This window comes from Colossoma macropomum, unplaced genomic scaffold, assembly GCF_904425465.1.
Source record: "Colossoma macropomum unplaced genomic scaffold, Colossoma_macropomum, whole genome shotgun sequence".
NCBI lineage: Eukaryota > Metazoa > Chordata > Actinopteri > Characiformes > Serrasalmidae > Colossoma > Colossoma macropomum.
The window spans coordinates 4940689-4967440 of NW_023494806.1; the positions used below are offsets into that span (position 1 = coordinate 4940689).

The window sequence follows — 26752 nt, forward strand, 5'->3', positions numbered from 1 at the left end:
ATCTAGTAAAGAGAGAGAGGGGGAGAGAGAGAGAGAGAGGTAGGTAGAGAGAGAGTGAGAAACTCTAGTTTATATTGTCTATAATATGCAATGATCGACTGGCCACTTCAAGTCCACCTCTTTGTATCTACACTCTGTCCATTTTATCAGCTCCACTTACTATATAGGTGCACTTTGTAGTTCTACAGTTACAGACTGTAGTCCATCTGTTTCTCTGCATACTTTGTTACCCTGTTCTTCAATGTTCAGGACCACCACAGAGCAGGTATTATTTGGGCGGTGGGTCATTCTCAGCCCTGCAGTGACACTGACGTGCTGGTCTGAGTGGATCAGACACAGCAGTGCTGCTGGAGTTTTTAAACACCTCAGTGTCACTGCTGGACTGAGAATAGTCCACCAACCAAAAATATCCAGACAACAGCGTCCTGTGGGCAGCGTCCTGTGACCACTGATGAAAGACTAGAGGTTGACCAACACAAACTGTACAGCAGCAGATGAGCTATTGTCTGACTTTACATTACAGTGGACAGTGAGTGGACACAGTGTTTAAAAACTCCTGCAGCACTGCTGTGTCTGATCCACTCAGACCAGCACAACACACACTAACACACCACCTCAGTGTCACTGCAGTGCTGAGAATGATCCACCAACCAAATAATGCCTGCTCTGTGGGGGTCCTGACAATTGAAGAACAGGGTAGCAGAGTATGCAGAGAAACAGATGGACTACTGTAGAACTACAAAGTGCACCTATAAAGGTCAGTGGAACTGATAAAATGGACAATGAGTGTAAATACAAGGACGTGTACTTAATGGCGTAGCCAGTCAGTGTATTGTGTGTGTGTGTGTGTGTGTGTGTGTGTGTGTGTGGTAGGCCTATATAAAAACACAGTTTATAGAGTTTTCCACAATCTAGATGAAATGAGTGGTGTGTAAAGACCATACCTCCACAAGCAGATTTACAGAAGATTTAATAAGCAGAAAAACTCCAGTAAACTGCATATTGTATAAGAAAAGTGATTTTTCAATTAACAGGCCATTTATTGATTAGCAGAACAAGTTGTTTTCAGTTCAAAATAACTATGCCATTATGATCTAACAGCCACTTAAAAAGCCAAATAAAAATTACCTTTACAAAAGATTTTACATGGTTATAAAACTGCCTTACAGTCCTGAGCGTGTTATTCTCCCTGGTTTGCTTGTGCTTCCTCAGTGTCTAGAAAGGTAGGGGGTTGGGACACGGCGCTCAGTCTGCTGCGTGTCCTCCTGCGACTGGCTGTGATTAGCTCTGGGGACGTGTGGTCCACCCAGGCTAGTCCGCTGGCCTGGACGTCCATGCTCCTGCGGTTTCTGAGGCTGCGACGTACTGACTTCCGGCTCTTAACCACAGGCCTCAGGATGTCTTCGATATTGAAATTGGCCTGCTGCCAGGGCTCTAAGACAGGTTCGTTTTGACCTCCCAATGTCTCCACTGAGCTAAACTCGCTCTCTCCCCCTGCCAATGAAGATTCGGTCAGCTCCTGGCCTCCTTTGCCTTCTTCTTTCTCGTCTCCTGACAGGTTTGTCTCTAATGGATGCTGACATGGTTCTTCCTCCTCCATTACGTCCGTCACAGCAGTAGATTTTACACGAGGGCTTTTCCGAGCCTGCTTCCTTCCATTTGGAGCCGCCAGCTCAGGCTCCTCATCTTTGTACCGGTGCAATTTCCCATCAATAGCTGAGTCTCCACTGTGTTCTGCAGTAACAGGATGACCGTTATCTTCTTCTTGGACAGATTCACACCTGACCAAAGTCTCAGAAGATTCTGACTGACTGTTTTCGTGCCTCGTCTGATCTCCAACTGCAGACTCAGTCGGAGGTCCTGCTGTGTCTCTGGTTTGTCCAGTTTGCTCTTCGTCTATTGCTCCCTCCGTTTCGGACTCATGAGCGCTGCTGAGCCTTTTTGCCCTTGCAGTATTCCCACTACGGCGACGACCCGCAGGCCTGCCGGAGCTTCGTCTGGCTCTAGGAGCCTTAGTACCTGAACTGGCCCTACCTGTGTCTGCTGCTGTATTACCAGATGCATCCGCAGATGCTGGATCAGCTTCTAATTCGCTGGCTGAATCGTCTTCAACAGTTGCGTGTTCAACCTCAGTGGCAGAGCTGCTCCTACTGGGTTGCTGTAAGAAGCGCTGGCGCCACCGGGCAGCTGCAGCCAACAGATCAGCTGTTGCATCAGAGGAATCAGTCTTTCTGTGGGGACTGTTGGGAGCTGTAGTTTGACTGGAGTCTGACTTTGCATCTGTGGACAATGAGAGCAACTGTTACTTCATGCATGTTCAATGGTGAAGTAGAGAAATAAGATGTGGAATTAAAGGAATACTCCAGAGCAGGAATCCTGGAATCCTTGGTCCTGGAAATCTACCATCTTCATTACATGTGGCTCTAATATTCTTCTTTACCTGGATCAGGTAGATTAGGGTTGGAGCTATACTCTGTAGGGTGGCAGATCTCCAGGACCAGGATTGGGCGCCCCTGCTCCTGTGTTTTTCAACCTAATATATATGTACAGCAGCTATATCATATAATATATATGATCAACTACCACAGACCAGTATCTCAAAGGGCAATTCCACCAATTTGTTCAAATTTCCACGTTTGTTGTGAAACAAATAATTGTAGAAAAACTGATACTCAGATTTCTTCATAGTGGTGGTGATGAGAACCAGGGTGTTTCAGTGTCTACAACACAAATTACAGTATTTGCTAGCCAAATGACCAGTGAACCCATACATTTCTATATTATTATAATGTAATGGTGATAGTTAAATAGTGGTAAACCTTACGAAATACTCCTTTTTTGGGGATTTTTTTTTTTTGCCCTACAAAGCCCTGCATATACCTCTACGCCATGAACGAATTTAAAAAAACCCTATAGGCCAAAATCTTCTCTCAAAACTATTGTAAAAACATCTCAGGCATTAGGCAGAATAATTACAACCATTTAATGTAGCATCTTTCTGTGAAAGAGGTATTAAACACTTCCTGTCACTACCACTGTAAACAATTCTGATTCTGCAATTTTCTTGGAAATGGAGCATTTTAAACCTCTCCGAATTACTTTGTTTACCTTTTCATGATTTAATTACACAAACATTTTGATGGAGGACTTCCCCTTTAACCCCGCTCTTTGCGACGCACAGCCCTGCTTGGTGTCAAGTGTTGTTTGACTCAACACACCTGATCCAGTTTATCAACTGATTACAGAGTCCTTCATAAGCTGATCAGGTGTGTTGAGCCAAGAAAATCGTTGAAAATGTTTATTTCGAGGGGGGAAAAAACCCAGTATCACCTTTACCTTTGAGTCAGAGAGCATACAAACATATTTTCCACTTTAGTTTGCAAGTTCTAGAATTAATAATGTGACATCTTTTAGCTATTACCCTAGTGCCATTTATAAAAGTGCAAGGTATAAGATACTAATGCAATACACACCGATCAGGCACAACATCATGACCAGGTACTATTTGGGTGGTGGATCATTCAGCATAGTCCTTCATCAGTGGTCACAGGACGCTGCCCACAGGACACTGTTGGCTGAATATTTTTGGTTGGTGGACTATTCTCAGTCCAGCAGTGACACTGAGGTGTTTAAAAACTCCAGCAGCACTGCTGTGTCTGATCCACTCAGACCAGCGCAACACACACTAACACACCACCACCACGTCAGTGTCACTGCAGTGCTGAGAATGATCCACCAACCAAACAGTACCTGCTCTGAGAGGGTCCATGGGGGTCCTGACCACTGAAGAACAGGGTAAAAGGGGGCTAACAAAGTATGCAGAGAAACAGATGGACTACAGTCTGTAACTGTAGAACTACAAAGTGCACCTATATAGTAAGTGGAGCTGATAAAATAGACAATGAGCGTAGAAACAAGGAGGTGGACATGATGTTATGCCTGATCGGTGTATAAGCGCAAGGTATAAGATAGTGTCAGGACAAACATGAGAAGTTTTTACAGATGAACCTACATTTTCTGCTAAAATCAATCTTACACTTTCAGCAGCTCTGAATCAAGAATGTTATGGTTAAAGAAGGCATTAAGTGCAACAGCTGTGATAAGTAGAACTGAATCATGACTTTTGAACTGCACAGCTTGCCTGGATGGGGATGTGTTGGGGTGTTTTTTAAGCTGGAGGCTGCAGACTCGGGAATGGGGCTGAGTAAAGGGTTTTTGGAAGCATAATCTCTCTTCCCGTAGAGCGACCGGTCGACTTCCTTGCTCCCAAACCGCTTCTTCGCTGCAGTCGTCTACAGACAAAACAAAACCCTCAAGTTATCACTGACAATATGCCCTCTGGCTGGATCAAAGCCTTCAGTTCTTTTTATTCCACATTTCAGTGTCTGGAGTTTGTGAAACACCTCAAAACATCAGAAAGTCGTAATACAAGCTCAAATGTTATATACATCAATGGATACAGCCCAACACAGTCATATGCAAAAGTTTGGGCACCGCCGGTCAAATTACGTGTTTTTTGATTTTGTGAAAATCAAACACACCCTCTACAGAGAACACATTTCTATGCACAATTACTGTTTATTTGCTGAATTTGAAGTACTTAAAAAAATGTTTTTAAACTCAGTAAATTAATAGGATGAATGTCATATTTAATTTCGTTCCCGGTAGAGGATGTGTATGTAATTTGACCAGAGGTATTCAATTTTTTTGCATACACACCTACATAGTCACAAGGTCTATATGCCAACAAAGCACTGAAGACGCACTGCAGTTTATTTAGGGCACTCAGTCAAAAACATTTCCACTGCATTGAGCTCTACAGCTCATTAAACACAGTATGAAGGATAAAGGGATGATTAAAAGGACAAGTGGAGCATCAAAGCACTATACCTTCATCTTCCCTTTGGCAGACGCTGCAGCTGTGCGAGAGCTCCTCCTGATCTCTGTCTCGTTCTCTGCTGGTTGCTGGAACACAGACACAGGTTGCAATGAACACTTATCTGGATAACTTCAGCTGTGAGTTTTGCAGGGGTAGCAAAATTTCACAGTGGAGTCAAGAGGAGTGAACCTGATGGGCAGCACAAAAAATAAGGTGGTGGCAAACTCAATAAAACACCTCAGGGTGGTTATTTAACTGTCAGGCTACAAAGCACTGAGGTGTTTGAAATGTACTCCCACTTCAACAAAATGCAACGATTTATTTGACTATATTGGCACCACTACAAAAAAAAAATAGTTGCACAGAAATCAAGGCCCATTTTTGAGAATCCAAGATCAGCTTTCCATATCCAAACACTATTCACTTACAAAATGAAAGAGATCAAAACTGATCTCAAATCAATACAAAAGGCAAGAAGGTGTTCTCAGCATTTGTTTACAAGTTCTCCACGGCTACCCTGACACATGCAGAGTGCTGCAAGATGACAATTTGTTTTAGAAGTACCTTGTATAGGGTTCACAGCAGCAGGTCAGTGCAATACCTCTCTTTTTCACACTGTGCAAAACATTTCCACTGCATTGAGCTCTACGGCTCATTAAACGCAGAGTGAAGGATAAAGGGATGATCAAAAGGACGAGTCAAGCACTATACCTTCATCTTCCCTTTGTCAGACGCTGCAGCTGTGCGAGAGCTCCTCTTGGTCTCGGTCTGGTTCTCTCTCTCTGCTGGTTGCTGAAACGCAGTCAAGAGATTTTTTTATTAACTAAACAATTTTAGCCATTGTAAGCTTTACAGAGGTGTCTGGATTGAGCACAATTTCACAGTGGAATCACGTGAGTCTGATGTGCTGCATGGAAATTATGAAGAAGGAACACAAACACTCAATACGTGGACTAGATATTACCCCCTTAAAAAGGCCAGGGTCCGCCGGCGTGCCCAAAGTTTATTACACAAATCTATAAGCTTAGACAGTTTGCACTGAAGTCCCTGTAGTTACTGAATAATAAGGCTTAGCATTTAATAAACCATTATAAGCCCTTATTACATACTAAGGCGTATTATTCAGTAACTACGGACACTTTAATGCAAACAGGGGGAGCTATTCTTAGGTTATGGAATTGTGTAATAAAACTTTGGGCACGCCGGCAGACCCTGGCCTTTTTAAGGGGTTAAATCATGACTGAATAAAAGTTCCCTGCTGGTCATTTAACTCTTTAACAAAGCAAAAGAGATGTACCTGAAAGACCCCTCCAACAGAATGAAGCGGTTTAGCTGACTACTTTGGCACCAGCTGACCAGATTTCAATAATACAGACGTGCAAAAACTTATGAGCAGTGAAAAAGGTGACCGATCCACTCTAAGATTAAATACAAGGGTAACTACGGATATTTTTTTTTGTTCATTGAGTTAAACAACTTTGCAAGTACAAGTAATGTCCAAAAACTGTAGTTTTTATCGTATAGCATTTTGACTTTTTTATTAAAATTTCTTGCTTACCATACCAAGGTCAAACGGCAAATGTATATGGAATTTTGAGACCCAAACTAGTATTATAATCAAATAAAGATCATTCTAAAAGTCCCATCTTTTGTTCTACTTGCTCCATAACTACACATAATGCTTGGACCCCGATGATCGCCACTTGTGTTATGTGTATGGTCACTCAGCTTTCATAGGAGTTACATGATTTTATGCCAATCTGTGTTATGTGTTCTACACCAATTTCAGAGTTAACGATGACTGTCTCGGTTGCTAATAATGATAATTTACATATATTCCACCATTTGAAAGCTACTAAAAAAAAGCAAATAGAATGTTTAAAAATAACTTCACCGCTAAAGAAACCCCTTTTCAGGTTTTGGTAATATTATCTTGGCTGTGATTGGCCCATAAAAATTAAATACTCTGTGTGTGTGGGTTGGCTGAATTAATGACTGAACTGTTGCTGTGCTGTTTGGGGGAGAGGAAGGATTTTCTCCTAGAATTCTCTGCTGGCAGCAGACCTCACATCACTTCCCAAAACTGCAAACTCAGATCTACATGGTTCATGTAAATGGCACGTTCATTATTCAGAACGGGGTGAATGTTGTAGCTAAAAGGCGACAAGTTTGCATGTACGATAATGGAGATCAGTACAAAAGACCAAGACCTACCCACTCAGTTTGTTCTCAGGATCTCAATACAGAGTGCTACGATAAATGGATGTAGACGTGCCCTGTACAGGGTGCACAGGAGCAATTCAGTTCAGTACCTTTCTCTTTCTGCCGCGAGAGCGAGGCGCTTCAACCGTGGACGCAGGAGACTCCGGCTGTTGTTCTTGTTGACTTTCTGGTAGCTCAAGGTCAGGCTCAGCCTCTGCCTCTACTTCTGCTGTAAACAAAACACCTGATTCAGTCCTTCACCTTCTGACACTAGCTCAAAACCAGCTCATCACGTATACTATACAGAGAAAATCAGCCCAATGCAGAAGCATCATTTAAACCAGTGTTTTCCAGTCCTGGCTCTGGAGCTGCCCAGTGCAGCACAATTTGATGTTGTCCCTTCCCCAACACACTCAATTTGGCTCAGAACCGTCTTCACAATTCGCCAAGGAGTTGATTTAGGCATGCAAGAGCAGGAGAACATACAATGGTGCAGTACTCCTGCCCAGATTAGGAAACATTAATCCCTTTTCCTTGTAGACCAAATTAGACAAGAGGTGGAGAGGCAGAACACTAGATCAATGCTATTCCATGGTGGCCCCCATTAGTATCACCTTTGCTCCAACTCATCAAACTAACCAGAGTCTCAGAGTTGTAAACAACAGTTTTTGTATTTCCAGCAGCAGCTGTAGGATTTGCTGGACCAAGGGAGATCTATTGATGTTAACTGCGTCTTAGCTAACCTGGCTAAAACCAAGATATAAATGATTATAAAAGATATAAACACAAGGAATGAATACAGAACTCAAGAGTCAAGAGGCATGAGGCCACACAGTATACACTTCCATCTAGAGTATGAATTCAGACATTCAAACAATCACGAACAAGAATTCTGATATGCAGATTAGCTTCTCTCTAATGCTATGCATCCTCATACTGAAGAACTATGAGAAATCTGAACCATTAGAGGGCAGTGTAGAACCTGCATCTTATCTTTAGCTCCTTATCTGGATGAGAGGCGCTGTGCTGCATCAGCAGAGGGTCTTTTGCACTGGGTAGCAGAAAGTACAAAGAGCAAGTATATCACAAAAGAAGCATCACAGCCCAGTTTAAAACACTCCTCGTATCGATTTAGAGGAATAAAACTTTCAATATAAATTACTGATTTTATTAGGCACAGTTCGACAGTCAAGTTCTCATGATTAAAGTCAGTCAAGCGCATGCGATTAAAATGTGGACCAGGTTTGTTTGAGATATAGATCAGGACGTGTAAACGCTTAGATTTTTAGTCAAAAATAAAATAATCCTTTTACGGATTGTTCTAACAGTTTTAACAATAAATGGTCTTAAACACTGGAGTTAATGTACAACTGTTAATTCATCATTTAACCCTGAAGATCAGCGCGCAGGCTGCTAGTCACATACCAATGCAGACAATCTCAGCCAGCTAGTAGCTAAAGAAAAAAGGCAAAAAAAAAGATTTAAGACAAGCACTGATAATTTGGAGAGGAACCGATATGTTTAATCTGCAACGAGAAATTGTCAAAACGCTAAAAAGTCACAAAGCTGAAGTCAACTTCTCATTTGAATGTTAAATTGTGCCTGCTGCACCATTTAAGGTGTAACGGGAAAATTTGGAAAAGAAGCTGGCGAATGAGAAGCTGACTTCAGCCTCGTAAAATAAATAAATTAATTTAAAAAAATGTATATATATATATATATATATATATATATATATATATATATATAATAAATAATCGAACGATGAGAGACATTTTACATTATTCCACTTTTGGAAAAGTTTCCTGCTGGAGATGCGGGAAAAGTGGATATAGCCGAGCTAAAGCAGAGCAAAGTAAGTCTGTGTTTTCGTTTATATTAAATTGTTAGCCTTACATTTCATTACACCAACATTAACATAGCACATACTGAGACATATTTACAGCCAAGATAGTAAAATGGACATAAAAGTTTGTGGCTCCCAAGGTGGTTTGATTTTTGCTGAAAGGACAAAATGGCTCTTTTTAACATTTTGGTTGCTGTCTCCTGCACCAACACTTCCTAAGAATTTTTGGGACATTTCGCAAAGCTCTGTGTAGTACCACACAACTGGGGGCCATTTTTACATTTGCCATTTTGTGGACTGTCAAAATATCAGTAATATTGTTTCGCTGCATTAACGGATTCTTACAGACAGATCAGATTTCTGTAATGTTAGCCAGCCAGAACAGTGTTCCCCTAAGGTTATATTCTTAACCCAGCCTAATTCGTTTTGTCTACTCTTCTTGTTTATTAGGTATAGAATTATTTTAAAAAGATATTCTATTTACAGGCCGGAAGGAGATTAGCAGACAGCTACAGGTTTTGGAACTGGAGGATTTTCTTTTTCTTTCTTTTGTTTTTCAAACCAGAAGACAAACAGTTGAACAGAAACCCAACCAATGCCTCTCCCACTCCACCATGTTTACTGTACAAATGAAATAACACCTGTAGGGCTGCAAAATACATAGTTTGGTAATCCTTCTTCCAATATTGGCCCTCGCAATAGTGATATCGTCAGTGCTTAAAATACGAAAATAAGCCATCTAATAAATTACTAATTCACTGTGTGCTGTGAGCATCATGACCAAACATACAGACGTAAATAAGTTTGGTGAAAATACAGCAGACCAATCTTTATCCTTGCCACTTAAAGGTTCACCAATATGTTTTTCCATATACTACAATGCATATGTCTATTGCAATAATTGCAGAGTGGCATTTTGCCATATAGTCACCTGGGAGAGCTACAGAATGATCAGCGGTAAAAGGGAACAGATCCTCTTCCTCTCGGAAACCAGTGTTCATAAGTTCAGTGCCTGCAGTTGGTGGTTCATGGTGCAGTGTCAGCTCGGGGCCTTCAGCCAAGGCAGTGTCTGTAGGAAAAAAAAAAAATCAGCAGACAGGAGACTCAGCAAAAAGTTTCTGTATGATTTATCACATTATCATTGACTAGTAGAAGGATTGTCACATTAATATAATGAGATTTTTCCACAGTGTACAGTTAATATGTAATTCGTTACTGCACTGTAATCAATTTCATCACTTATAACTGTTTCTATTAGATTGTCCTACTCTGATATTTCAGTGAGAACTCTGTACTGGAGTATAAACTTTATTACAATGATCAATCATACCCAACATGTGAAATGGCTGTCTCTGACCCACATTTATAAATCTTTTAAAAACAGTTTAACAAATTACCTTTGCTGTCATCTGGTGGGTTATCAAATTCGTCTTCCATAATGGGGAAAGTGATCTGAGGGCAGATGAACTGATAGATTAAGTTTTCACAAAGACATTATAAAGGCTGAAATATGAAGGGACATGCTCACAGCCCATTGACCATGAATATCTATGTCATGTTCTGTAGTTAATCATACACTCACTAGACTATTTAGATCTACTCAATATTTCATACTTGTACTCCAAATATCTCCCACTATTGTATTGTATTGTATTTAGTGTTGAATGTTTCAATCCTTCATCTTCACTGATGCGGTATGTAGTGAAAAAACCCAGAGCACCAACCCAACATTCAACACCCCACACTTATAAACCTGAACACTGGGTTGGTGTGTCTTGGGTTGATGTTAAATATTATGATTATTGTGCTGGTATTATGCAAATTCTTGTTCTTTCTTTTAATTTCACACACAACACTACTTCTATTTTTATTGCTTCCACTTCGATTAACCATTCCCTTTGTTAGGTCAAAAATGTACAGATAAGTCTGCTCTTAATTATGTGCTACAACCAGAACACCAACTAACTAACAACATTCAAATACTGAACATCACTGGAGAGAGTATGAATGGATGAGTTTGTCTAGAAGAAGGGTGCCAAAGCAACCTAGTCTAATCTAGTCTAATGAATGTGGAGAACCACTTGATGTTAACTTGATGCTGCCATCTGTGCAGAATACAGTTACCATTATAAATGATGTAATATTAAAAGTTAGCCCAGTTGGTAATTATATAGTAATTTCATATGGAACTATGAGGGAAAATACAAGCTGTAGGGTAAGGCTCTGTAATGCTTACACATGGTACTTCACTACTGATTTTGAATCATGATATAGTTGACCGCTCTACTGCCCCAGATGATGATCATTTGTTTGAGCAATAGGCCAGTGCACACCAGACGCGGTGCGTTGCGTATACAGTACAAACCGCAGCTACACTACGTAGAATGTGATGCAATAAGAGCACTGATAAACGTCAACCTCAAGCTCATTTTCACATTCTCCTCATAAATGTAATGGAATAAAACTTATCATTTATAAATTAAATCATATTTGTAAACTGCAAACTCTTTACTCATTGTTTGTGCCTGAACGACTATGCTAGGAACATTAGCAGAGGTGGCAATTATAACTTTTCTGTTTATCTTAAACTTTTCTATGTAAATTTCAAGCCCATGTCATCTTCTATGGCTTTTAATGGTCTAGCTATGAGTTTAAACCAAATTGTTCAAGAAAGATATCACTCCTTCAGAATGTTTCAAGAATGCTTTCCCTCCTTTCAAAACACTTCTAGAATGTTCTTTCCTATTCAATTACTTCTTTCTGACTGTCAAGACTGGTGTATAAGCACTGTTAGGGTCAGAATACACCACCAGGACAAACAAACATTTAGCCTGTGTGCCACACCTCTCAGCTCATATTGTGAACCTGACTCGGTCAGGTTTCTCCTGTACAACATCCAGAGGATTTGACCATTCCTCACTCAAGAGGCCACCCAGGTGCTAGTTCAGGCTCTTGTCATCTCAAGGCTTGACTACTGCAACTCTCTCTTGGCTGGTCTTCCTATACAGGCCATCAAACTCCCGCAACTCATCCAGAATGCAGCAGCACAGCTCGTCTTGAGCCTTCCTACGTTCAGTCACTTCACTCCACTGCTGCGCCCCCCTTCACTGGTTTCCTGTAGCTGCATGCATGATGCCTACAAACCGTGATGCCTACAAAGCCAAAAACGGACCAGTTCCTCCCTACTTAATGGCAATGGTCAAAATTCGAACCATACCTCGAGCCCTTTAAGCACAGCTCGGCTTGACCCGCCATCCTTCAAAACGCGTGGAGGACAAGCATCAAGACTTTCTCTGTGCTGGCACCCAGGTGGTGGAACGAACTCCCACTGGCTGTCCGAACAGCAGAGTCTCTCGTGGTCTTTAAACGCAGACTGAAGACGCATCTCTTCTTACAACACTTAAGTGAGCACTTAGTTACTTAAGTACTTATTAAAACGTATTGTACTACACTTACTGAAATGTGTTGTATTGCGTCGGCTAAATGCTGTAAATGTAAATTAGTTTGATTGTTGAAGGACTCTAGAAGGTTCTCTTCCCATTCACTCGTTTATTTCACTTTTAAGTTCGTTTTCTTAAATTCTAAGCACAACTGCAAACAACTGCATGTTCGTGTTTGTCCCGTCAGTGTACTCTGATCTTCATACCATACACCTGTTTAAACTCTTTACACGTCTATTTTGTTTAGTTGATGGGTAGGACAACAGCAGTGTCATTCATTTAGAAAGATCCAATAAACAACAAACCTTTTCACTGTCCAGGAACACATCATCACTCTCCACCTGTCTAGACCTGCATCTTCTGGACACAGAGAGGACAGGAGAGGCTCCATTATTTCTTGGGCTGTTGAAGTCTGGCTGTGGGAGAGGGGGGTCGAATCTTTGGGGCGTTTTAAGAAGTGATTTGCGTCCTGTTGAGGATGGGGGGCGAACAGGGGTGGCTCCTTTCTGTAGTGGGGTGCTGGGAGGAAGGGTCTTGTCAAAAAACTCAGGAGACAGGGGTGCACCGAAACGAACACGCTTCTTCTTGGACACGGAAGAAACCTCAAAGTCATCTGCAAGGACAGAAAAACTGTTTAAGGGCTGTAATGTAATGAAAAATAAATAAACCTGACACTCCGTTATAAAATATTAGCGACGTTGTGAATCATCACAGATCAGCAATAAAAAGGTTTAGCGACCAGAGAGAAGACATCTCTATATATGTCTAAAGCAGGGATGTCAAACTCAACCACTAAAAGGTTCATATTAAAAAATCTCAGCAAATCCGTGGGCCAGCTGTGTTTTTAAATTTTATTTTAACTTCAAATTTTGCCATGACCCAAATGGATGATCGTTTATTCAAAATAAATCAAAACTGTGACAGCAAGACAGGCACTCAATACTTACTTAAAAATAACTGTAAATAAAAAAAAAAATGTTTTTTTTTTTTTTTAAATGGCCTTTTTAAAAACTTGCTTGAACTAAACACCAGGCATCCTTTTTTTATGTGTAACTGCTGGCCCATAGATTGTTGTTGGGCGGTGGGGAGGGTTCAGAACGCACACTATGTTGCGGTGGACGCTGGGGACTGTCCATCTTAGGGTGAAACGGGCTACTAAGAAAAGAAAATTAAAATAACTTTGCGTGCCGAATAGGACTGTTTCAATAGGCCTTGTGTTTGACACATAGGGTCTAAATGAAAAAATGAATATATTTTATGAGGGTCAGACACGAGGATGTGTATCCTAATTTTTTAAGTATCTGTAAAAATTAATAAACTGATATTCTGTTATCTGCAAAAAAGGGGTAGGTGGGAGGAAAAGGATTTACTCATTATGCTCAGACATGATAAACTGGTGCATATTAGCACTTAACTGAAATACCTGAATATCCTTATATAAGTCAAAGGAGAGGGGGAAAAAAGAAAGAAAGAAAGAGCAATCAGCTCTGACTGAGTGTCTGCACTCCCTCACCTGTTCTGATAACCTCAGGCTTTGACAGCATGGGGAAAGACATAAGCTGAGACTGCGAGTCAGAACCCAGCCCCAGTTTCAGCTCCAGGCTTTTGAACACCTACAAGTGTGGGGGAAATAAACCCAACAACACACATTACAAAAAACAACCTGATCCAGCAAACACAAACAACAGCAGTGGAAATGTAGGTTAGAACAGAATTCAAGTTCTGGAAGGACATTATACTGCAGAGCTGGGGTGGGAAATGAGTGTTATCATAATTATGATAAATTACAGTAAAATCATTTTTTTAGTGTCTTCTGTATCTTTTCTGAGGATCTTCTGGAGCACTGAACTGAATGGGTCATTAAAAAAAGACCAATCATATAGAGCTTATAACCAGCGTATATTAACTGCATACACTACTGTCACAAGTAGCTGACTGGTTGTGCTCTGTTCCAACTTAGCCCCAAAATTATCGGAGTTCGTCTTAAATCTTTTTCTTTGCCGTTTCGTTAGCTACTAGCCGGGCAAGACTGTTGTCTGCGCTGCTATGGTGACCAGCAGTCTGCGTGGCAATCTTCAGGGCTTAAGGTCGGTGAATTAGCAGTTCTACATTAACTCCAGCATTTAGGACCATTTATTGTTAAAACTGTGTTGACCGATCAGCAGAGCTTTATTTTACTGTAAAGGAGGATTATTTTATTTTTACCTACAAATCTAATTCTGCTGTGGAGCCGCAACAAGGCAGTAAAAGAGCCACATGCGGCATGTTGCTGACCCCTGGTACAGTAAAAATGTCTTCAAGTATTGTGATGAGCTCGACATGAATGTCTTGACTATGAGACTGACTCCTGAAAAATACTTTTTTTTTTTCTATACAATCTTTAAAATTGCAAAAAGAAAGTGGGTGAGGTTTAAACTTCAAATGAGTGTGAGGTACCAGAAGTGGGTTTATTGACAACAGACCAATCAAGACTACTCAAGAAGCTCTGAAGTTAATAACATGCATGTGAAATGTAATTTAAAACAGTCAATCACCAGTCTAGAACAAACAGGCAGACTAAAATTGGTAATAAAAGACATTTTTTGATACTTTATAGGACCGAAGTAATTCAGCTGGTACAAAACACAGCTCTCCAGAACCAGAACCACATTAGGTAGCAATTTAATCACAATATGGTTGCTTAGCCACCTTGTAACACAATTCAAAAAGCACTGCTTTTCAACAGTCTGTAACTTCTATTCAAGCCATACTCAGGGCAAAATGAAATGAAATGAGATACAGCAGGAGGGACTTTTAATGACTGGTTACCATTAGTCTCCATCACCTCAAATAGCTTTCTAATTAATATATTTTCAGCACATTAGTTCAGACTTGAAGGGGCCTCCAAGGAGGTTTAAATAAGAGACCTTTTAATTTCAGCTGCAGGACAGGATATTGGGGTGTTACTGTCACTAGCTTTCACGCTTTCAGAGGTTATTTCGTTTGAAAGCTAGCTTTCAACATGCTTTACTTAAACGCTATCCTGCCGTGTTTCAGACAATTATAATTTATTGCAAATTAGACGTGAAACATCTACGCTTAACAGCACAGAACACAGCTTTGTTCTTATTATGGGGTTTCAGGCCAGAGCTGATTAGAAAATAAAAGTGCACATTCAAGGCAGACAGCCACCAAGCGAGATAAAAACAGAGCTTTTCAAAGGAGGCCCAGCTGCATTCTCATGAGTTTGAAAGACTCCTCCTAAAAGCAAATTTGATGTTGCGAAACAAAAGGGTGCTTAAAATTTTTTCTTTTTGCTCTTGAGAGATATTTCTGTGGACAGAAATGATGAAAAGGGCTGTACTGAAAGGGCACATGAGAGATGGTAATGTCCACAGAATGAGTGCGTTTACATGCACTTAATAATCCAACTGCAGAAAATCAGATTTTGTCAGTAATCTGATCAACAAGTTTACATGCACTTGAGTAATCAGATAATGGGGAAACTCTGGGTCGACATGAGTCGGGCAGTAATCAGACCTCTGCTTTGCAATCAGCCAATAAACTCACAGAAAAAGGTGTGACGTAAACGTAACGTAAAACTCAAATTTCATGCCGCAGCTTTTTTTAAAAAACATTGCGCCACTTTACCTGAAAATATGAACATACATCTTCTAGAAGATGAAGAATATTTAAATCTTTCATTTCGTCAAGAATGTATTTGGTTTCAGTGTCGCTCCAAAAGTGTTTTGCTGCGTCTCGCGGCGACGCTGCTCGCTTATTTCCAGTACCACAGTCTGTTTTCGCACATGCTCAGACTGAGAAATCCGAAAGAGATCAGAGTAAGAGTTCACATGTACTGAGAAATCTGATTACTGAGCTAAAATCCAGCTCTCTTTATCGGATTTCTTAATCGTTTCTAGACCTAATTCCAAACTAAGAAATCAGAGTGTGCTGTTTACATGACCATTTGAATAACCAGATAACTGAAGAAATACGATTATGATCAGACTATTGAGTGCATGCAAACACACTCACTGATATTTTTCTTATGTTTGCATCTGCATTGTGTCCTGTGGTGGGAAATGCATGCTTGTCTATTAAATTTCATTGCTGTATACAGAGAGACCACACACTGCTTGGTCACCAAGAACTAACATAGTCCATTTTTACATTTACATTTACAGCATTTAGCAGACGCTCTTATCCAGAGCGACTTACAAAAAGTGCTTTGTCTATCCAGAGAAAGTATCTTTGCTGGTTACCAATAGGTTAGAGAGAAAGCCAGTTCTGAGTCCTGAGTTTTAAAACGAATAAAATTGCCCCACAGAATTGAAGAGGTTCAGGGACAACAGAGGTCCATTAGCACTTCCTGAAAGAAGCCAGGAATGTGGCCAACAGTCTGACACATAGACTAGCCAATTAGTGCTAGATTGATAAGATCTTTGATAAGATTTAATATCACTGTGTTTTCCAAATATATCATGGTATCAAATATTTAACAGAATTCATAAGGAATACACGTGTCCTGCTACTCTGTGGTAAAATAATGTCTTACAAACCTGACGCAGCTAGTTGTTTTGTTCTCTTTCCTACCTTAAAATGTAATCTTGTGGAACAGAAGTTTCAAAATTGTAGTACAAATTCACAGCAGCAGTTGGATAAGCTGAGACAAAGCTGAGCCGCGCACAGACATAAGTGTGTAATGTCCGGGAGTGGAATTTATCTTATTTTGCTTTGTCAAGCTGTCAGTTTGCACTGAATATATAAATATTTCTGACATCATGAGCCAACACGGGTTTTAAAATTTCGATTTAGAGCGGAGCGACTGATTCATTCTGCTTGAAGGTTTCAAATGATTTAGAATGAGCATAGTATAGAAGTATAGACAGTTCCCAGGATTACCAAAATGTTTGCTTATGCAATGCAAATTGTCCAGGTAAAACAAAACAGTTATAATGTACTGACCCCTGGCTCCTGCGTCGGCATATTCTGGAGCTCAGAAAATGGTTCTTCCTGAATTTCTTCCTCACACAAGCCAAGCGGGACCCTGCGGCGTTTCTTAGATGGAGGTGGTGTTGCAGTAGGGCAGCGTCTGCTTGGGGTTATACGATCCTGCCTCTCTTCTGAACAGTTTTCAGTACCTGCACATACATACAAAATTCATAAGTTTATTTATATAATATCCATTTATATCCAACAAATAATTTTAGTATGATGTGGGAATAATGGCAGAGAACTTGTTCCGATTGGCCTAACATGATAAAATTCATTAAAATGTTTTACTTTCACGCACAAATTTGCATTTTCTAATGTTTTGCAAAAAGTCAAGTCCCATCTGACCAAAAGACTTTTAATTTTAAAATGCGTGCTTAGGCAAGCTCAGAGAACACGTTTCCCCCAGCAATAAAACTGAGTGGCCGAACTCGTGTGACCGCCAGCTTGGATGAGATACAGATATTAGGATAACTGGCAGGCTAAAGGTTTTTATCCTAGCGTTCTGCTTTTATGTGGTATTTGCTCAATGTTGAACAAAATCTATAATTTTTTAGGTTAATCTATTTTCAAATTTAAAGACACACTAAATTCAGATCCCAATACAGCACAGATCCAATCAAAGACTATGTTTACAAGCAAAGATTTTCGCCAAACAGATTAAATTCGTCCAGATTATAGATTAAATCAGAGGTGTTTATACTCACTGTGCTCAACAATCTGATGAAAGTCTCCGTTTACATGCTCACTGCAAGTAATCAGATCCAAAATCACATGCATGCGTGGAGCATCACTTAGGTGCAGACGTTACCACGTTACCATGACAACAAGCATCTTGCGAGGCCAGTCAGAGTGAGAAGAGCAGCAGTGAGTTACTTGAGTTTTCAGCTGGCACGCTTGTGTTTTTAAATGCTTTAAAATTACTAGTCTGTGCCAACTGTGGTGTATACTTGGATATAATCTCTTTAGATCGGGCTATTAGTCGGATTATTAATGGAGTATCAGTCTGAGTGTATACGTGGCTAGTGTGTGGCAGAAGAGAGCTGGTATGTGCCGAAGGAGCAGCGTAGTCTTTTAGTATCTAGTCACAGTAGGTTTTAATCCCAGAATTTAATTGAAACCGTCTTTTATGCAATCAGAGATGTAAGTCTTGGGCGGTTTCAGTTTTATTTAAATCTGTGTTGTAGTAAAAGTAGTTAAAAGTTAAAGTTAAAGTTTCACCTTTGCAGTTTTATTAATGCCTAAAACCAGTGAGAGCTTTCCCTGCTGAATGTTTGCAGACATAAGTAATCAACTACCTATAGCATTTTTCACAAGGCCTTATGATCTAGGCTTTCTTATAGATCTGACAGTCCAAACAGAATTATTTTGTCAATATGCAGAAAAGTGTAATTGGCTCATTTATATCCAACAAATAAATTTAGGGTGATGTGGAAAAATGGCAGAGAGCTTGTTCTGATTGGCCTAACATGATGAAACCCTTTTAAAACATTTACTTTCATGCACAAATTTGCATTTTCTAATGTTTTGCAAAAAGTCAATAATTTGAAAAATGCGTGCTTAGCCAAGCTCAGACAACGGGCGGACCAGCTTTTCCCCTATAATAAAACTGGACATGACAGTCCAAACAGTACTCAGTTGGTTGTACAATGTAAAACACTATTTTTTAAGGAACTATTAAACACTACTCTTGTATTTTTTTTATTGGAAATATGCAAATTATTATTCGACCCATTCATTCAGTCATATACACCGATCAGGCATAACATTATGACCACCTCCTTGTTTCTACACTCATTGTTCATTTTATCAGCTCCACTTACTATATAGGTGCACTTTGTAGTTCTACAGTTACAGACTGTAGTCCATCTGTTTCTCTGCATACTTTGTCAGCCCCCTTTTACCCTGTTCTTCAGTGGTCAGGACCCCCATGGACCCTCACAGAGCAGGTGCTATTTGGGTGGTGGATCATTCTCAGCACTGCAGTAACACTGACGTGGTAGTGGTGTGTTAGTGTGTGTTGTGCTGGTCTGAGTAGATCAGACACAGCAGTGCTGCTGGAGTTTTTGGATTTGGAAAACACAGTGATAAGATCTTTGATAAGATTTAATATCAATCTAGCACTAACTGGCTAGTCTGTGTGTCAGACTGTTGGCCACATTCCTGGCTTCTTTCAGGAAGTGCTAATGGACCTCTGTTGTCCCTGAACCTCTTCAATTCTGTGTCCACTCACTGTCCACTCTATTAGACACTCCTACCTTGTCGGTCCACCTTGTAGATGTAAAGTGAGAGACGATAGCTCATCTGCTGCTGCACAGTTTGTGTTGGTCATCCTCTAGTCCTTCATCAGTGGTCACAGGACGCTGTTGGCTGGATATTTTTGGTTGGTGGACTATTCTCAGTCCAGCAGTGACACTGAGGTGTTCAAAAACTCCAGCAGCACTGCTGTGTCTGATCCACTCAGACCAGCACAACACACACTAACACACCACCACCACATCAGTGTTACTGCAGGGCTGAGAATGATCCACCACCCAAATAGTACCTGCTCTGTGAGGGTCCATGGGGGTCCTGACCACTGAAGAACAGGGTAAAAGGGGGCTAACAAAGTATGCAGAGAAACAGATGGACTACAGTCTGTAACTGTAGAACTACAAAGTGCACCTATATAGTAAGTAGAGCTGATAAAATGGACAATGAGCGTAGAAACAAGGAGGCGGTCATAATGTTATGTCTGATCGGTGTACTTTGTAAACAAATTAACTGACTATAAATGAACTTCAATCAATCACAATTATGCTTCTTGAACATTAATGTTTAGAGAACGTATAAGGTGCTGTATTCACATCTATAGTGTATTTTAAAAATAATTCTGTGCACAAGATACTACACTGGCCACCACGTGTTTGAGGACACCACATACTCATGACAACACTAGCAGCTATGAAGGGTCAACCACCATGACTGAAAAAATCTGGAAAACACAGCCAAATGTGGGCAAACATGAACGTTAAATCTGGGGGGTGGCGGTGGGATTATTTCTGTATAGGGGCTGTGTTTCGTCACTGATGTACGAAAAGGAGAGAATAACAACTGCTGTTGAAATGAATAGCTCTTAATCTTTGTGATGTAAATCAAAAGAGCTGCAGTGGTTACTATAACCTTAGACTCCATTTCACAAAGTCACAGAGTAACAAAAGCCTGGCAGGACTGGGACACAATTAGCCTGGCCCCCAGACAGTGACATCAGCCATTTAATGGAACATCAGATTCAAGCTTGTTTGTTTAAAAACTGACCAGACTGGACGTCTTTTGACAAACTGCCTCCCACGCCTCCCTCTCCCTGCTTCTCCTTCGTCATCAGCGAAGCAGATTGTTCTGAATTCTCCTCATCATCTCCCATCAGCCGTTGGAAGGCGGCCATCTTCTGCTTTATGGAGTCACAGCCTGTAAACAGCGGGCTCGCCAGAATGTTCTGCACAAGGACAAGAAGATCAAAATCAACACGTCCTGTTTTGACAGCGAATTTAGACTGCATATGTAAACGGTTTCGCATTAGCAGGGATCTAGTATCTGATTGTAATTATGAAAGAAAATCAAAAAAATGAAGAGTAATTACAAGCCGACAGTGATGAATACACACCTGTGGTGTCCGCGGCGGTGTTTTCATGGCCGCCTTGGCTCTGAAGCAGATCAGGGAATTAGTTTCAGGTGACCCCCTTAGTCCGATAGTGGACCGCCGTCTTGCTTTTAGTTGTGCTACTCTGGATTTATCTGAGAGAGAAAAAACAAAGTGCTACAGTAGCCAAATCGTTTTCACAACTCTGACAAGTATTAGTGAACAATGTTGAAAAAAACACAATAATCACCCTATTTATCAATAGATATCAATCAAGATTTAAGTCTGAATTAAGAAAAGTTAGTAATTGTGTTTTCTAAATACTGTAACTGTAGCTAAGAGAAGCTCTCACAAACCTGACACAGCTTTGATTGACCGTTTTGTTCCGTTTCTCCTCTTAAAATGACACGTAAGTGTAAAAATACACAGGACAACGAGACAGAAAGCACATTTTCAGAAGATAAATATATTGTACTTTTTTAAAAACAATTCATATTAATAATTGCTGTTTTATTCAGTAACAACAGTGCAGACTGAAATGCTATAAGCGAGACACCAGAGGGTCTTTCAAGATGTTTTATTCAATATTTCAACACAAAAAGTTGAAAATGATGCATAATATACTGTAATTACTCATAATAATTTCTTAGGTTACTTGCCTTGATATTTGATTTAATTTTATTATAACTTAATTCTCAATGTTGTACAGCTTTCTCAGTCATTTCAGAATTATCTACACTTGTTCGTTCTGGACATACGTAAGATTATCACTAGCCACATTTGCATGCAGCCTAATAATCCGGTAATAGTCTGACTAATAGCTCAATCATAATAGTAAACACCTCAATCAGAAGACTAGTCCGATTGAGGCTATTCGGAATACAATTTTTGTCCGATTGAACAAAGTGGGTAATCCTGTAAATAATCTGTTAAACAGAAGAATAATATCCGTGTAAATGCCTGTATCTGATTACATTCCCTATCGGAAAGTTTAAGTCCGTTCTGATCATGTTCGTCACGTCATAGTGAAAGTTTACACCGCTCAACATGGCGGAGCAGAAACTGGTCTGCAGAGGAGACGAAGTTTATGCTCTGATCTTTAAAAGACGGCGGTGGGACGGACGTCCAGCTTATGTGTCTCAGAACACGACGTCTTCCTCTCGGCCTTCTTTAATAAGGACATGTGAAGGACGTTTTCCTGAGTCTGACATCATTTTAAAGCAATTAAAAACACAAGCACTGCTCACTGCTGCTCATCTCACTCTGACTGGACTCACGCGATGCTCGTTGTCATGGAACTGTCTACACTGAGTGGTGATCTAGGCATGCGAGTAGTTTTGAATCTGATTACTTGTAGTGAGCATGTAAATAGAGATTTTCCATCAGATTGTTGAGTAGAGTGAGCATAAACACCTCAGTCTCAGTCTTAATCTATAATCGGAATGTATTCAATCGGATTGGCAGAAATCTTTGCATGTAGACACAGCCAGTGTTATACAGCATCCTACTTCTTAGTTAAAATCTGAATATATAGTGTAATAGCATCATGACAGACTCACTGCATAATCTTCAGCATTTGTTTTACTGATTTATTGTAAAGAGTAATCTCAAATTCTCAACACTAGTTTATATTGTAGTTAATCCTGCCTGAATTTCATGAGTAAAGCGTCCAAAATAGAGTAAAACATAATGCTAAAACTGGAAAGCAGTGTCATGGTACGTCAATATCATGGTATAGCAGTACAGAGAACGTACCGTCCAGCACTACTGTCAAATTTATCTGGCCTGGTTGGATACACAAAATATTCTGTGACTTCTCACCTTTTTCCTTGGAGAAGGTTAAAAAGCTGTCTGTTGATATGCCAAAGTGAGACGGGGTGAGCTTTGAGAAATCAGTTTCACTGTTCTGCTGGGATGGAGTGAGGGTGCCCAGCGGGGTCCGGCTGCCTACAGCCTCAACGCTGTCCATGCTGAAGTCCTGTTTATCTATAACCAGGTCATTAAAAAGAGAGAAAAAATAATCAGGAAGACCATTTTGAAAATCTCTCAACCAAACTTTTATGCAATATACAGTAAGCAACTTTTCACTTGAATTACAGCTATGATTTCCTGAATAAAACATCTAGTATAACTTACCAAGTTAGTTAGGGATACAGAATAAGAAATGCAGCTAAATTAACAACCATGACTGCATTTACTACGAACAGACTCAGCTGGATACTATCGCCACTGAAACGAATGTCTTCAATAAAGCGGTTCAGACTTTTGAAACTTAAAGGAAAGTCCACTGTTTTTTTCCTTCAAAAACTCCACATAATTAAATGGTTAAGATGTAAACAAAGTCATTCAGAGTGGTTTGGTGTGAAACGCTCCTTTCTAAAGAAACTTGCCCAGTTAGAAATGTTCACAGAGGTGGTGATAGGAACCAGACGTCCACCTCTAAAAGCTCATAGAAAGATATTATATGAAGCAGTTATTGTCTGACACAGTGTTTTATGATAGTTTTGTGATGAAGGGGCTAAAATGTATCTGAATCTATTTATCTTAAACCATTAATGGTGAAGAGGTTCATGCAGGGTGTTCTAAGTCAAAACAGTCCCCAAAGAAATCTTATTTTTCCAGATTTGTGACTATTTTAGCACCATCAACATTACATACAAAGACACGTGTAGGTTCACTAGTGGTTTTGGATAGTAAATAAAATCAGCAGTCAGTAAGTTTCTCTACAATGGACTATTTCACATCATACCACTCTGAACGACTCTGTTTACATCTCAAGAACTGAATTATTCAGATATTTTGGTTGGAATTAAGTGGAATTCCCTTTCAATAACTAATATGGCTGCATTTAACAGGCTACACACAAACTCAGCTGGACACAACAACTACGAAAAGGAGTGGAAAAACAAAAGTATTCGATAAAACAGTTAAGACTTTTAAACTTAAGACATTACGTATTTAATTTGGTACTAGTCTTACGTATTTTTTTGAGCATCTAAACGTTTCAATTAAAATGTGTCATTAGCAGGTGCCATGCTTATGTTTACACACAGCTAGTAAGCTAACATTAAAAGGGAATTCAGATTTTTCTAAATTGTCCCATTAGTCAACTGTTCAGATGTAAAGAAAGTCACTCATAGTGGTTTGACACGAAATGCTTTGTTCTAGAGAAACTAGTCCGAATTGTTCACAGTAGTGGTGACAGGACAGGTCTGAACAGTTTAATGCCTCTGAAAGCTTCATCACAGAAAGTTATTACAATGAAATGGTTATGAATACACTGCCTGATGCCCAGTACATTGTTCTATTATAGTTCTGAGATAAACTTTTGGACTCCAATGTACCTTTTAAACATGCATTAATGGTGTAAAGACATATGTAGGGGCCAAGTAGTCCCCAGTAAAACCTTGATTTACCACTGTTTTACCATCATCAACATTACATATAAAAGCTCAGAAGACACGTGTAGGTTTACTGATAGTCTTGGATTGTAAATAAAAAGGCTATATGTGTGTTGTAGACACTGAGACGCCTGGTTCCTATGACCACCACTGTAAAGACATCTGAGTCTGTAAGTTTCTCTACAATGAACCATTTCACATCAGACCACTCTGTTCACATCTTAAGGACTGAATTATTCAAAGATGTGGTGGAATTAAACTATTTATGACGGTCGTAGACTTTTAAAAGATAAATAATTAACATGATGTGCAAATTGTTATTCACAGACAGTAGCAATATGTCAAAATACTGATAGAGAATTGGCTTTATGGCCTTTCAGTCCTTCAGAGAAAAGTGTTCGTTTCCAACTCAAGTAGTTTGTTGGTGCAAATGTTTAGCAATACGTAAAGCTTAACTTAGCGACGGTAGGTTAGCTAACGACGCTCAAGTTGGCTTCCCAGTCGAATTTTACCGTTCCACCTTAAATGGCGCAGCAGTAACTGTTAACCGCTGCGCCATTTAAGGTGGAACGGGAGAATTCGAACAAGAAGCTGGCGAATAAGAAGCTGACCAGCTTCGTGTGACGGTATAACGTTACTTAGACTACGTTTAAACTGGCATTAAGGTGGGATATTTATCTACAAATCGGATTTAACGGACTTATTACACTTTAAGACGTACGAAATAAACGTAAGTTCAGCTCAGTCTGTTCATTCAGCGGCCAACATTAAATAAAATATTGTCCACACTCCTCACATTTACATTCACGGGTTGCCAGATCTCTTTTGTGTCGATAACTGACACTAAATCGCTTATTATTCAGATTTTAATTCGACATTTTGACATATTTTGTCGATACCTGCAGTGTAACTTACCGTTAACGTTAACGTAACTGCTAAAATTCAAAATTCGCTCCTTACCGGCTGATACAGCAACAACGCCGCCGATTCGCCACTCAAAAGGTGTGGAATAATTTAAAACACAGCCTCACAAAGGACAAAAGGGACTCTCGTATAAACATAAAAATCATGTATGTCGCATTTAAAAACGTGTAAATCGCCCTAAAACGGGCAAAATGTAAAATATATTCCCTAAAACTCAGTCAAACTGAGCTAACTTAACCGACCGCTGCACATAAAGAGTCCGTCCCCTTTTTCATATGAATCAGCCAATCAGATGCGCGATACTGTTGACGTGAACAAAGATGTCCAATCAGCAGCCGGCTCAAAGTGAAAGCTCCGCCTCTTCCACTCTGAAGCTGAAGTGCTTTGAGTTCGTGTTGGAGAGGAGCTGCTCAGTGAAGGAGAGAACCGGGTTCTGCATCTGTGAGAACCAAGCTGCAGGTCTAATTTGTGCCATAACGGCAAGTCTGTATCGATCCTCTGACATATAGCTACTGCCTAAGAAAGTTGCACATCAGGTTAATTATATATCTTTTGAAAATCTAGGAGCACACATAAGCAGCTCGCTTAGAGGGGAAGTCCACCAAAATTTCAAAATCTCTGATAGTTAAGTGTTTGAGATGTAAACAGAGTCATTGAGAGTGGTTTGGTGTGATATAGTTCATTGCAGAGAAACCTTTAGGCTCTGATTTCTTTACAGTGGTGGTGATAGGAACCAAGGGTCACTCAGAACCACAATGAATGACACCTCAAGGGCTGAATTATTCAGAGATTTTGAAAAACTGGTGGAATTCTCCTTCAAGTGAGTTGTTTCAACTTACGTTTAGGAGTATCTTGAACATGGTTAATTTGAGGACAAGATGATGGAGTGCCCATTCTTGATCAAGACACACCATGTAAGACCAGGGTAGACTCTATAGATTGGTGATAAGAGATTCCCAAGAATTCTATGGCCATCTTTGCAACTAACCCCCTTAAAAAACCTGGCTTGGTGGTTTTGTGGAGAAAGACTTGCCTCATGTACAGGATCTCAGTGGTCTAGTTTCAACATAAACCAAAAGCTTACATCATGAGGATACAAGTAGTGTGACTGGCAATATGAGTTAATAACCTCAGAACTCTGGTGCACCACACAGCCAAGAAGCCAAGAAGATACTGTAGCCCACAATATATAAATATCTGTGGGGAACATGTGTTATCAAACATGAGCTGTGTACGTGTTCCAATTTTTAAAAAATTCTTATTTTATTTTTTTAATTTTTTGGATAGTTCACTTTCCTAGGCCTGGTGGTGATGCAGCATCTGGATAAGCTTCTCTCCAATTCTGCACTCACAAAGGTTGACAAAGGCATGCTGAGTTAATCTGGAACGCAATCATGTTTTTCAGCGTTTCTTAAATGATTAGTACTTATTCAAATATAGTGGTCCTGCTGGATGGTGACTTTGGCA

The 26752-nt window shown here is 40.0% G+C and overlaps 1 protein-coding gene across 1 annotated transcript; it reads right to left on the reverse strand.

The window, feature by feature from the left end:
• Window positions 1-957: 957 nt before the first annotated feature.
• cdca2 (cell division cycle associated 2) lies at window positions 958-25540 on the reverse strand. Its single transcript, XM_036598531.1, has 14 exons — window positions 25277-25540; window positions 22782-22946; window positions 20985-21115; window positions 20639-20816; window positions 17315-17490; window positions 13881-13980; window positions 12673-12980; window positions 10325-10379; window positions 9859-9996; window positions 7192-7310; window positions 5591-5671; window positions 4891-4965; window positions 4142-4292; window positions 958-2280 (listed from the first exon to the last, which is right to left on the reverse strand). Exons 2-14 carry the CDS (start codon window positions 22927-22929, stop codon window positions 1181-1183), a joined length of 2760 nt encoding a protein of 919 aa, XP_036454424.1. The 5' UTR covers window positions 22930-22946; window positions 25277-25540; the 3' UTR covers window positions 958-1180.
• Window positions 25541-26752: the final 1212 nt, after the last annotated feature.

Bases quoted from the DNA above. Each gene is read 5' to 3' on its own strand.
- cdca2 (XM_036598531.1), bottom strand. From the start codon at position 22,929: ATGGACAGCGTTGAGGCTGTAGGCAGCCGGACCCCGCTGGGCACCCTC. The intron at 7,311-9,858 runs GTGACTATATGG...TTTTGTTTACAG, and splicing joins TCATTCTGTAGCTCTCCCAG to CAGAAGTAGAGGCAGAGGCT. The intron at 4,966-5,590 runs GTATAGTGCTTG...TCTGTGTTCCAG, and splicing joins CTGACAAAGGGAAGATGAAG to CAACCAGCAGAGAACGAGAC.